The sequence below is a fragment of the Haplochromis burtoni genome, unplaced genomic scaffold (genome assembly GCF_018398535.1).
Source record: "Haplochromis burtoni strain Fernald_Lab_line unplaced genomic scaffold, NCSU_Asbu1 Contig_7, whole genome shotgun sequence".
In the NCBI taxonomy this organism is placed as follows: Eukaryota; Metazoa; Chordata; class Actinopteri; order Cichliformes; family Cichlidae; genus Haplochromis; species Haplochromis burtoni.
The window spans coordinates 4,078,224-4,091,952 of NW_024582368.1; the positions used below are offsets into that span (position 1 = coordinate 4,078,224).

Consider the following 13,729-nt stretch of genomic DNA (forward strand, 5'->3'; position numbering starts at 1 on the left):
CATTAACACCAAACCGCTCACGTCACGTAATCATTACAGCTGTTGCGACACTTTTTCTCTTCCAAAAAAATCAAACTTACATTTTGGACCAAGTCTGAAATACTGTCAAAATACATTATTGCAGATTTTGTGTTTTTATACACCAGTGACAAAAAGTCCCATTTTAAGTGAGGCTTTATCAATTTATTGCAAACAAACCTTGTCAGAAGCAAAGAAGCAACATGTCATTGAGTGACATGTGGTTTCCCACACAACACCATTAATTAGTCCTCCTCCTTGTTCCATTATTCTTTTGCAAAACCTAAACCAATCCACTGTCAAAGCATCTTAACATTGTCTGTTTTTAGACACATCTTCATGCTGAAAAATACACTGTTTCCTGAGTTGTCTCAATATGCTGTGAAACATTAAACAGCAACAGTACAGTTTCCTCAGTAACAGTAACAGTAACAAATCCCTGCACTATATTATTCATTGTAATTCTATTCAGTGGATTTGTTTCCATTAAAGGCTTAAGGATTGTCATGGTATAAATGGAAGTTGATTCCAGATTTGGGAAGTGAATGATGTGGAAGTTTTCTTCCTGTTCCTCTAGCACTATTGTGCCTTGCCCCATCCTGCTTTGTGCACGAAAACGTCAGCTGAACCTTCACGCACGTCCACAGACAGGATTGGTGATTTCTGGGCATGACCTCATATCTTTTTGTGTTCCAGAGATATCCTGCATCGCTGCAGCTGCTGGTGCCCGCAGAAGGTGAACAGCTGATCCTGTTGCTGGAGAAAAATGAGTGAGTTTTTTCTTATGACTCATTTTAATACTCACCGGGTGCGTTGAGTTAGAAGAAACTGCATGTTTAGTATGCTAATCACACACAGAGTCAATAGATAAACCATGCTCCTGACCATTGCTTCCTCGAGTTACATATGCAAGAGGACAAGACATTGTGTGGGTCTAGGATACGGTATAGTGTATTCAAGGAGGGAGAAAATAATATGTCCCCTTGTGATTGGATTCTTTTATGGTTCAGTCTCTTGGAAGGGCTAAGAGATGAAAGCTGATAAAGAATAAGGCAGCACAGAGCTCAGAGGACATGCTCGTCCTCCCCTTCTTTGCTTTTCAGCATCTCTCATCACTTCTCTCCCTTCCATACTGTGGAAAATAACGCTGTGAACTCTGGAACGAGGGGTGAGGATCATGTAGAGTTCATAAATATGTAAATATAGCCACACAAAGTCACGCTCAAACTGAAATACACTGAGAAGAAATATATATAGAGAGAGGCAAGAAGGATAGCTGTAAAGCCAAAAGAAAAACCAGGTTACATGTCCGGGGGAAATTTAGAATCTTACAAGAATGATTGCATTACCGATTCAGGTCTTGTGTCTGTCAATATTTGTTATTCAGACGGAGTGGAGACATAATATTTTACTCTGCTGCTTTGGGATACGGATATTGACATTGAATTGATAGACTTTGTTCAGAACTGGTGAGGCCCCTTGTCACTGCTAACTCTCAGAACAAACTCAAATTGGACTTTCGAGATTCAAAATGCAGAGCTGCGTGCGAGACAGAAAATGAAAACCAATAACTGTTGTCGAAATTTAGAAATCAAATATCGATTCACATCTTTATTCTCCATTTTAAGGAGCGATTTCAGCAAGTGGTCTATTATGTGAGCAGATGAACAAATGAGTTAGCGTACATCCCCTAGGTACTCTGCCACTCCACGCTTCGATAATTCAAAACACTTGCAAAACAAACTAGAAATCAGCTCATGCTCCTCTCTAGAAGCTAAACGCTCCTTAGAAAAACACTGTCCCAACTAACCCTTCCGTTCCTTGCTCACCATGTGACCTCCTGTAACCTCAGCATCAGCTGTGAGTCATCCGTCACCGGCTGTCACCAGCCTGGAAGCAAGCTGCCTTTCCCATCCGGCGTGTCAGGCCAGATGTGTCCTCTGATATCGCTTCAGCAGTTCAGCCAGCTCAGAACAGGTGGTCTCTGACCTCTACGTGTGCCTGTTATGTCGAGGGCGCATCCGTTGAGTCTGGGGTAGGAGGAAAGATGAGGGCGCTTAGGACAAAAAGTATGTTTGTAGTGAAGTCCTTGAGGTTTTTTAGCAATATTTAAGATTCAGACACATCGTCTCTGCTTCCGGCGTTTGGTGGAGGCAGACACAACATGCGCTTCTGAGGTGCTGTGCAAATTAACATTTTTTTTTTACCCAAATCTGCATAGTGCTTGTCAGTACATATTTCTTCACCAGATAGTCATCAGAGGCCATAGGATTAGAAATAGGATTGAACTTTGCAGATATTTATTTTGTGATTGTCTCTGATAGGGGACATCAGGATATGACTGTTTAAAGGTATAGCTCATTTTCAAAAACAGCAGTCAGTGTCTGTCCCAAGCAATGTTTAGACCCTCAGGGCCTTTTCATTTCTATCCAACTCATAATGATTTTTAACAAAAAAAACTCCAGGGAATATCCTTGGGCTCATGTCTAGTGCATCTGAAATTTAGTCTTTTGTATAATTTTTCAAAATCACGCTTAAGATTTGAAGATTATAATCAAAGTAAAGGCGGTTCGTCTAGCAAGCCTTCACACAACTGAATTTAATTAGAGGGGAAATGTAGTAAAAACATTAAATGGAGTGAAATTTCCAGAATGAAGCAAATAAGAAGAAGAACAATTTAGTGCTGGTATTCAGGAATCGGATACATGTGAATGAGGAGAGCCCTAGATCTCAGTAGTGTTTCCTCTTTTTGCTGAGTTATTGCATGTTTTTGGTGAAAGCTCATTTTTTAATTTTATTTAATTTTTTATTTTTTTTTTGCTTCAATGTGCTGAGCCCGTGCAGTTTGCTCATTTGGCACTGCTGCAGAGCACACCTGTTCCATGGCAAGTGTGAAATGATCTCAGTCCTTACCAATATAAACAAGCTACCAGATCCAATTAATAAACTGCTGGTTGTTAGCTGCTTGGCGCTGTCCCATGCAAACTTGGCTATAGCAGGACAAGTACAAATCTACTGAGGAAGAAATCAGAGGAGATCTTCTGTTTGCCTGTGTGTATTTCTTAGGCAGCATGCACAATGCCTGTATGCAGAGTCAAAGTCCCTTTATATTTGTACAACTTGTAAATGAAGTGTTACTGCACGAACACCTGAGCTTCAGCTGAATTTGTTTTCCCCTGTTGTTAGAGGCTATCTCTTTTGTGTTCTTGCCAGCCATGAGGACCAAACTGTCTGAATTCAAAATGTAAGCAGCATAGATTTTACATTCTTTTGTCAGTCCGTCATCATAGCTTTTGAAAGAAGAGCCCTGCAAAGCTTATTTTCAGAATATTCCTCTTTGTGAATATTGGCTCCAAAAAAGAGTCACTTCTGTGGAAGTCTTAGTACTTTTGCACTGTACACTGTATTTTGGCTTTTATTACTTTTGTACCCATGCAACATATATATCAGAGAGTTAGTTCAGCCTCTCTTGAATGCCATACCATATCATTTTTCCTTTCCATCATAGTTCATTCAAAGTTGGCAGTAAAACAGAGACAGAGGAGACATTATATCCCCATTTTCATAAAAGCAACATGAACATCATCATATATGATATTTAAGGCTTGACCTGTTGTACAGAGCAAACTGTGTTAGACAGACATGCACACCTTTGCCAGCAGTGGCTGCTTTGAAGTATAGCATTGATCAATAGCACTGTTGCCCGGCTTTAAATGATTAATGGTGGTCATACGGGACATTACACATTAGTCTTGATTAAAGACTTCAATAGCACTGTCTGGGGGACAAAGATACTTCTGTGTGTGTGTGCGTGTGTGTGTGTGTGTGTGCGTGTGTGTGTGTGTGTGTGCGTGTGTGTGTGTGTGTTGTAGTTTAGGTATTACTAATGCTTTGGGGACTGAGGCATTATGGGGATATGGGTTGGAAGGTAGAGAGGATCATCTGACAATCGGAAGGCTACTGCTTCTATTCCTGGTTCCTCGAGTCCACACCTGTTCATAAAGGCATAAAATACAGTGCTGTATGAATATTAAAGCTAATTATAGCTTTATATGTGAAATACACTTTATAACCAGCACTCTATTTACCATTTTATGGAGACAAATGTTGCTGCATTGTAAATAATTATAATGCATGGATGAAATTTGAGGTTAAATTAGGTTAACCAAGTAGTATTAATGATTTTTGATTAAAGATAAAGTACGTTCCCATTAAATCAGTGGTTCTTAACCTGGGTTCGATCGAACCCTAGGGGTTCGGTGAGTCGGTCTCAGGGGTTCGGCAGAGCCTCCGCCATGACATGCATGGCTCATTTTGTGCACCAGTAAAAAAATCACATTTTATTTTTCACTAAAGAGGGGTTCAGTGAATGCGCATATGAAGCTGGTGGGGTTCGGTACCTCCAACAAGGTTAAGAACCACTGCATTAAATGAATGCAAATCAGTGAAATTAAGTCATAAAGTCACTGAAGTCATGGATACATAACTGAAAATGTTGGGGCTGTTGCATTATACGTTCACTATATATGCAGAAAACTAAGAGTCAGATTCATGTACAACTGTGTATTTTGTGTTGTCTTTTTGGAAAATGAGTTAAACTTAAAATACAGCGATTACCACATTTACTCTAAAAAGAAAAAAACCTATTGGGGATTTCGGTACTGGATCATTCCATCTTCTGAACAAGTAAATGTAGGAATATTAAAATGCCAAATAATGTAAACTGTTGACCTGCAACAGAGTTGCTGAGAAAATAAGTACTCAATGAAATTCAAATATTTCCTATTTTGAAAGGTTTTCCCGATGCTGTTGAATGGAGTTTACTCAGAAGAGATCTGAGTAAACTCTTGAACACTTGGGCCCTTTTCTTAAGCAGTAAACACATAACACAATTTTCAAGCTGCATTCCTAAAACCACTTAGACCAAACAGTGAATCACTGATAACGACTCTTTTTTTTTAGAAAAATAAAAGAAGCACATGGGGGGAAAAAGTCTACTGAACATTCATGGTGCACTTCATTGGAAAAAATAGAAAATATGGCATTCAGGACATGGTACCATTATGTGGCCATTTACAAAAAGGGAACAGTGACAAAGAGGACGCACGCAGGCACTCATGCACATATTTATATTGGCAACATGATGTACTGAAGCGTCAGTAAAAACCTGATGATCCACAAACTAAATGGCCTGTTCTCTTCTTTTGATCTCCTGTTCGTAGTGGCCACGGAGAATCAGCTGTGATTGGGTTGCACTCTTTGCCCTGCCTCCTTCATTGTCATTCCATGAGCGACGTGTATCGCAGTTCCTCAGATTTTATCTAAAATTGCTGCTCTTGTTCTTACTCTTCATCATCCATCACCTCTTGCACACTGGTTGCTTCTATCATCACTGGGGTCAGTCTTCAAATCACTGAGCTGTTTGTGGACTCTGAACTGGGTTCGTGACATCATTTTCAACAATTGTGGATAATTTTGAGCTATTGTGTGGAAGCTATGTGCTGTATGTTTAAATTCTTCTGCATGTGGTTAACATTATGTATCACAAGTTCATAATCTGTTTTAGCGAGTGTGTTTTTAGAGTTTTGCATGAAGATTTGATCAAATCTGTTAGTTTTGTCTAAGTTTTTGCAAAACGTGATTTAATACATTTGTTTAGAGAATGGAGTTCTCTTTTTTTACAATTTAAATAGTGAATACATAGGCTAGGTATGATTATTGTGCTTCACTATGATTTTTAATAAAATACATCTTTTCAGCTTTTCTTCTTGAAACACAATGAGCTTGATGTGTCCATATTCTAACTAGCTCACTACACAAGACCATGCATTTCCCATTGAGAACATTTCCTTTCATTCTTCTCTGGCAGGAAAGAAAAGAGGAAAGAGGCCTTTTGAAACACATGGCCACATCTAAACAACATCATTATGCTTTTGACAAAAAAATCCCCATAGCAACATCCTCAGTGTGTTTTCCAGGGGAAAGAAGATGCACTCTATTTCAATAACACAGCTGACAATGCCAACATCTCTCTCTTCGTGCACCACAGAGCAGATATATTATTACGCAGTCCATTCACTGTGGAGAGTTTTTGGCAAAAAAAGAAAAAAGAGAGTGATCCCAGGTTACTGTCGACTATGAGATAAGTTGAACTTTATGCAATACCCATGTGTTTGGGTGTCAGCTCTGGTACCTAAGCAGGCCTGTATTAGGGACTGCATGTGTAACTACTCAGTGATAATAAGTAATAATGTGTTTTCAGGCATTCTAAGTAAGCACATCAGTTAACTGGTCAGAAACTGGATCTTGGAAGTTGAAAACAGCAGCAAACTTCCTCTACTGGGTTCTTCCTGCACCAACTCTTCTATCACTCCCACTTCCTCTGCTCCAGTGAGTCTGTGATCGAGTTGTAGCGATGCTTGCTTCCTGTCACATGTCTCTCTGTTTCTCTGGCTATATTCAGGTCCCCCCACTGCCACCAACCCCAAACACCCCCTTCTTATGCTATCTCTTCCTATCCTCTCCTCCCACGCTCCCCACATGCTCGCTTGTGTTTTCACTGGTGGCAGCTAATCTGTCACCACGCAACCTGAGACCCTGTCAAAGCCACCGGTGGGAAACGTTGGACCCCAGGCTGCTGTTTGGTGCCAACGCATGTGTACTTGTACTTTGGTGCCAACTCTCTGTATGACTTTGTCTTTGGATGCCAAGCCATTTTGTTGTGCCTGTCACAATTAATTCAGGCATTATTAGGTTAAACACCTACAGAGGATTTGGGTTAGCGGCTTTCTTTGCTCCATTCAGTTAAATAGTTGTTCTCAGACTTTGTTTTCATAGGGATTAAACACGGTGGAACATTGTATTTTATTTTGTTCAGTGGCATTGGAAGGTTATTTTTGTTGCCTTTCGACAGAGCCAGGATATCTGTTTTCTCTTGTTTCATCCAGGTTAACTGCAGTAACAATGGGTCCCTTTTCCTGCTGCTTGGTCAGCCAGAAAAACAAAATACTTTGGCAGTCGGGTCCATACATTGACGAGTATCCCGAAACACACATCCAGTTTGTTTGAGTATTGATCCGATTGTGAATTCTACCTCTCTGACATTGCATTTGTAGTTTTTGTTAAGCTTGGAGCGCATAGTAATCACATTTTGCCTCCTGCCATCTTTAATTAGTTAGCTGAACAGTTTGTGGATAATGCAGATCGTCCTTGGGGACAGTTGCCCAAATCTTGAATGACACTATGAAAAGGAGAGAGAGGGAGGGTAATTTTAGGTGTTGCTTTTTTTTCTTCTTTTTTTTTTTTTGAACACTGGGTCAAAGCCAAGCTCGCTCAAAGACGCTCACATTCGACACTTTTTTCCTCTACTTAGAAATAGTTAGAAATCTGAGGTTAGTACTGAGCCAAGACATCAAATCATCCAATTTGATGTCATCCAACAATTATCCAATCACATGACAGCGACAGTGCATTTAGACATGTAGGCATAGACCTACTAAAGTTCAAACCGAGCATCAGAATGGAAAAAGAAGGTGATTTGTGACATGGTGCTGTGCTGGTCAGGGCGGTCTGAGTATTTCAGAAACTGCTGATGTACTGGGATTTTCCCACACAACCATCTCTAAGTTTACATATAGTGGTCAGGGACGAACTGACAGGAAGGCAGTAGTAACTCATTACAGCCAAGGTAAACATAAGAACGTCTCTGAATGCACAAGTGAGAAACCTTGAAGCAGAATGTCTACAGGAGCAGCAGACGACAGTGTGTGCAAGAAACTGAGGCTACAGCAGCAGGGGACTGCATCAAGTGCCACTCCTGTCAGCTAAGAACAGGAAACTGCAATTGCGTTGGCTCACCAAAATGAAAAAATAGAAGATAGAAGAAAAATTTTGCTTTATTTCACATTCGGTTGGTAGGATCAGAATTTGGCGTAAATAACACAGAAGCATGAATCCATTTTGCCTTGTATCAACAGTTCAGGCTAGTGATGGTGGTGTAATGGTGTGGGTGACATTTTCTTGGCACACTTTAAACCCCTCAGTACCAACTGAATTACCACAGCCTACCTGAGTATTTTTGGTGACCATGTTCATTAGTTTAAGAGCACAGTGTACCTGTCTTCTGATAGCTTCTTACAGAAGGATAGCACACCATGCCACAAAACTCAGATGATCTCAAATTGGTTTCTTCAGCATGACAATGCATTCACTGTAGTCAGATGGCCCCCAGAGCCACCAGATCGTAATCCAATAGTACACCTTCAGGATGTGTTGGAACAGGAGAGTCAAATCATGGATGTGCAGCTGACATATCTGTGCTGTGTCATGTTATTCTTTCAAAATGGAACAAAATCTCTGAGGAAGGTTTCCAGTACCTTGTTAAATTTGTGTGATTAATAATTAACTGTGCGTAAAGAAAATCACATAGTTCCCACTGTAGACACATATTTTGCAGCTTGCACTTGTTGAATAGAGCACTTATCTTACAATTCGACTGCCTAAAACTGTTGCTGGACTGAAACAGATGAAGTCTGGTATGTTGGTGAATAATTTGAAAATGTGTTCCAGGTATTGTTGTGATTGGGCTTTCGCTGAAAAAGTTTAATGCACTAATGCAGTCTATCAGCACATGGTATCATCTATTTGCTCCTGCTGCAGACCTATTTTTAGGTGTCTGCAGCAGCAGAGAGGATGCTGAGGTTGTTGTCATAGCACTTAACTAATATGGTCGTGTTGGTCTCTCTCTCTTTGTATTGTAATTTCTCATTTATGTAAGGGGATATAGTGGAACCTTAAACATACCATACAGAAAATAGAGAATGGTCACCTGTCAACGGAGCTAGTTAGGAGAACACTTAGCATCCTGTGAATGTAAGCAATTCACTATTTAGTTTCGAGGCGCTTTGCAGAGAGTAAGAGGCTCCTAATGAGACCAAAGGGGTGATGCATTTGCAGCCTTGTTCGCAAACCTTTTTTGTTTTAAATTACGCTCTGTGATATACTCAGTAGGGCATCAGTGGAATGAACTGTTGCCTCGGTGTCGGTGAGCAGAAAATCTATTATCTGTGTTGGAGTTTTTGATATGTGGAGTGGGGCTACAGATGTTGATGCATAATATCCACATTTATCCTGGGCATCATTTATCTGCATCAGCAGGAAATATGTCCTGGAGAGTGTGCTATATGAGCGATTACATTACCTCACTGTACATCAATAGATTGCTCAAGATAATGAAATGCATGTGCGATTTGTACATTATCATGCACATTCATATATTTGTCTACGGCAGGATACAGCCATTAGTGTACAGTTTGTCATCGGATTTCAGTTTCTAGGCCAGGGACTCAACCTGCAGAGTATATCATAATAACGTTTCACACACAACCTTTCAAAACCCTTAGCCATAAAAGCCTGGTGTAAAGGCTTTAATGAGAAATCTTTTTCAAAGCAGACATTGCTTTGTGCATGATTCACATCCTATGCCATATCTCAGCAAGGAATAGAGAATGGGTCAATTGTAGCAGACCCATGAGAAATAAGGACTGAGACAGAACAGCTCAGCAGCTGTTTTACAATCTCATGGGTGTTTATCTGATATGCTTATTGCCAGCAATAAGACTCAGAACGCCATCAGTCACTGCAGGTAATATAAGATATGGAATATAGAGTTGTTGTTTTTTAATTCCTGATGCTGCTTCAGCACTAGGCGTGCAGCAGTTTAAGCGGGTATTGTCATTAACATTGCAGATCCATTCAGTTTAATGTCTTCCTTTCTAAAATGTGTATACACTAGTGTATACAATACAAATTTGTAAGTGTAGAATTTATGCATTTCAAAACTATTGTATTTTATTTGGTTAAATGTAGATTCTTAGTAATGATTCTTAAAATGTGTTTATATCTTATAATAACTAGACTAGAGTCTCATTTTTTATTGGTTAAAACACAAGTTGTTGTTGTTAACAATAAAAAAAACTACATGCAAGCAAATAATCTGATTCATTTCAATATTCATTTTAAGATGTATTTTTCTTGTAGTAAAACTTTTCGGTTTACTGAAAATCATTTTCTTACAAACATTGTTATTAAAAGTAAGCTTTGCATGTCTGTGTGTGTGTGTGCTGTTTGTTTTCAGAAGCATGTACTGCAGCCTCTCTTCTGAATTGGGAATAGCAGAAATTAATCACTGACACATCTTAATCGTATTGCAAATAAGAAGCTGAGTTTGTGAGATAAGCACTTTTTATGCGCATGTTGTTACTGTTTAGAGAATAATCCAAAACTGCTATGGTTTTATTTTCTTTTTTTTTTAAGTAAGTGAACACAGAAACACGTATGAGGAACATACTCAGTCATAATGCTGCAGGTGTCTGTCCATTAGTGTGACTGTGTGAATCTCAGAGTTGAGCCATGTTACAGCAGGCTTAGTTTAAGTTACCAGAGGGCTCCTTAAAAGATGAAGTTGACACATTTAGATTGATAGAAACTAGTCTTTGCTGGCCACCTTGTTAGGTAAAACACTTTAATTGTCACATGGCAGCAACTTAATGTTACTTGTCGTAGTTGTCGGTGTCAGGTGGGCTGGTCTGAGTATTTCAGAAACTGCTGATGTACTGAGAAAATATCCAGTTAGTAGCAGTTGACTGGGAAAAAAATACGTTGTTGCAATGCTACAGTAACTCAACTAATTGGTATAACCAACCAACCAAGGTATGCAGAAGAGCATCTTTGAATCCACAACATAAGGAGCCTTGAATCAAATGGACATTAGTAGCAGAAGACAACAGTGGGCGCAGGAAAGTGAGATTATGCTACATACAAAAGATTGGAAGGATATTGCCTGATCTGATGAGTCTTGATTTCTGCTTTGACATTCGGATGGTAGAATCAGAACTTGGAATACACAGGATGGAAGCATTGATCCATCCTGCCTGATATCAAGTTTATTGGTATATTACTGCTGCACATGTCTGTCCCTTTATGGCCGTGTTCTGATGGTTGCTTCCAGTAGTCAGAAAGCTCAAATCAGCTGTTTTCTTGAACACGTCTCTGAGTTCAATGTATTGTTGCTGTCCAATAAAGCACCTTTTTGATGTGGTGAAACAGGAAGTTCACATCAATGACGTGCAGCTGAAACATCTGCAGCAGCTTTGTGATGCTATCAAATCAATACAGGCCAAAATCGCTGAGGAGTGTTTCCAGCACCTTATTGAATCTGTGTCACAAAGGATTAGGGCAGGTCTGAAGGCAGAAGAGGGTCCAACCCAGTACTATCACAGTGTACCTAACACAGTGTTCAGTGAGTGGATAGCTTTTAAATTTCGTTTGACTCTCCAAGCTCTTTGGGGAGTTTAATTCTCAAACATTTCATGCTGGCGAGCCTTTTTAAATACTGATCAAATTTAGAAAACTTAATTTAATGAAATAATGAATGGAAGTAAAATATTTATGTTTACAGTTGGGCTGAATGAATTTTTGTGTAATGCTGAACACTCTGCCCTGTTTATCTTAGCACTGTGTTCCCAAATCTCTGCAATTAATTTAGCCTCTTTAATGTGACAGTTTCATATAAATACCAAAGATGATGGCCAAAGACTTAATAAACAGTGCTTAATCTTTTAAGCTTATTACTACTTTACATTTATTTTTTAGTGATATAAGATCAGTGATATTTTTTAAATCCTTTTACCATCCTTGCTTGGGTTTTTTTGTAGCGACAGCTACTTTTATGGCGTCTGTGCCCTGTGGTCAGTGAGTGACGAATCGTGGTGCATTAAATATATTTAAAACGCAGGCATGCTCCAGACTGCTCTCACTTTCTGTACTCTAGGTATCAGTGAACCACTGAAACTCAGAAAAGGAGCTGTGATTAAGTTAAAAGCACTTCATTGTTTTACCACCCGTAGCCCATACAATAATTGGCGTCTCCTGCTCAATACCCAGCAACCATGACGCCTTATGTTACCCTGCATCAGCGTCAGTGACAGACCGTTCACCCCGATCCTTATGTTAAACTGATACATCCGTGCCAAGTGAAAGTTACCAACTCCACCATGTTTGCAGGGTAATGGGCTGGAGAATGAAAGATTGCATGCTATTATCTTATTGGAGAATCAGTATAGGATCTGTGGAAGTGTAAAGAGTGGGTTTAATGACGTGAGACGTTTTTTAAGAGGAGGGGAAGAATGCCTCATGCAGTCTGGGACTGGAGAGATGATGGTCTGGGACATGTGTAGTCAGTGGACCATGTTATAATAAAGTAGTTGCCTAATGCACCACACGTGCCCCTTGCAGCTTATAGTTTAAAGTTTTCTTCCTCTCAACTTTTAGATTTAAGAAAGGAGGAAAAGTGCCAGATGTGATGGATGAATGTGATTGTGGGAGAGCAGGAGCTGATGATGATATGCACCAGTTATTTCTTCTTCTTTTTTTTTTACGAAAGAAATGGCTGAAGAAGACAGAAATCAAAGGGAGGGGAAAAATGAAAGACATCTTTAATGTCTTTTCTGCTCAGCTCTTAATTGCAAATTTCCCCTGAAGGCAAAAAAGTATGGCTGAACAATGAGGCTGCCCAGGGGAACCACCATAGATTAATTGGACAGATAGGAAGCCTCTGACATTAACATTTATGCATTTGTTTACTCTTTTTCAATGAATAATAATAGGCCACCTCCCTTGAAGATCCCTACTCTCTCATTAGTTCCAGTTTGTAGTTTGTTATGGATGGGAATATTGAAGCAGTAAACGAAGAGTTCATCGCCGTTCTGGGCAGGAATACAAAAAGTATTTCCAGAGAGAGTTCAGAACATTTTATTTTCACAACTTTTAATGGAGATTGCGAGCTTCTGTACATGTACATCAATTATCTATATTATTAGCTTCACTATCCAGAGGGAATGTTGAAGAAGGCTTTTTGGTGTTTTGTTGGGACAAATGCTAAAGACACGATTTACAATATGAGATTTTGAGTCATCAGTTATCAGATATTCAGACATTTTTTATTTACATTTTTTGATGTTATTTAGGGTTTTTTTCTACTATCCCTCATCTATTTGAATGATAATGCTCACATAAAGTTTTGTAAGATATATTTGACACATTTCTGCTTTCACTGTTTTACTCCCTGCTCTCTTTTCTTATAGAAAATGGCACACATTAACTATAGAAAGCTGAAGTAAGTACAGCAGCTCTTTCCCAACCAACCTACTGGTCTTTTTTGGACATGGAGAAGTCTGTGTCTCTTGAGGTGTCCTTTGGGTGGTGCTTCAGTAGTATGGGTCCATTGTTATGGAGCTCTTCAGGGAAAAATAGCTTGGCATTGTTGGCAATAAGTCAGAGCCTTTCCCACTGAGTGTACCACTCCAGGGTTTCCTTTCTTCACCATTTCTTTTCACATCCTTTATGGACAGAATTTTCTAGGTGCAGCCAAGAAGCGGAGGATGTCTGTGGTCTCAGCATCTTGTCTTTACTTTTCCAGATGATGTAGTTTTGTCAGCTTCATTGACAGATGGTCTCCAGCTTGTATTCTGGGTTCTCAGTTAGAAAAGGGTGGAGAGTTCTCTCTGGGTTGGGAGTGACTTGCTGCACTAAGTAGAAGAGTTTGGGTATTTTGGGGTGTGCACTAATGTAGATGCTGTACAAGTCCATCCAGTGGTCAATCTACATTTCTACACTCAACTATTGCCACAGAGTGTGAGTAGTGACTTAAACT

At 39.6% G+C, this 13,729-nt stretch overlaps 1 protein-coding gene across 3 annotated transcripts in view; it reads left to right on the forward strand.

Annotated features, from left to right (window-relative positions):
- The window catches only part of adam12b (ADAM metallopeptidase domain 12b), an 89,232-nt gene that overhangs the window by 15,373 nt on the left and 60,130 nt on the right, over window positions 1-13,729 (forward strand). For all 3 annotated transcript variants that reach the window (XM_005914167.3, XM_005914168.3, XM_042225344.1), the window contains exon 3: window positions 715-788. In XM_005914167.3, the coding sequence (XP_005914229.1) occupies window positions 715-788 (74 nt within the window). The remainder of the gene's footprint in view (window positions 1-714; window positions 789-13,729) is intronic.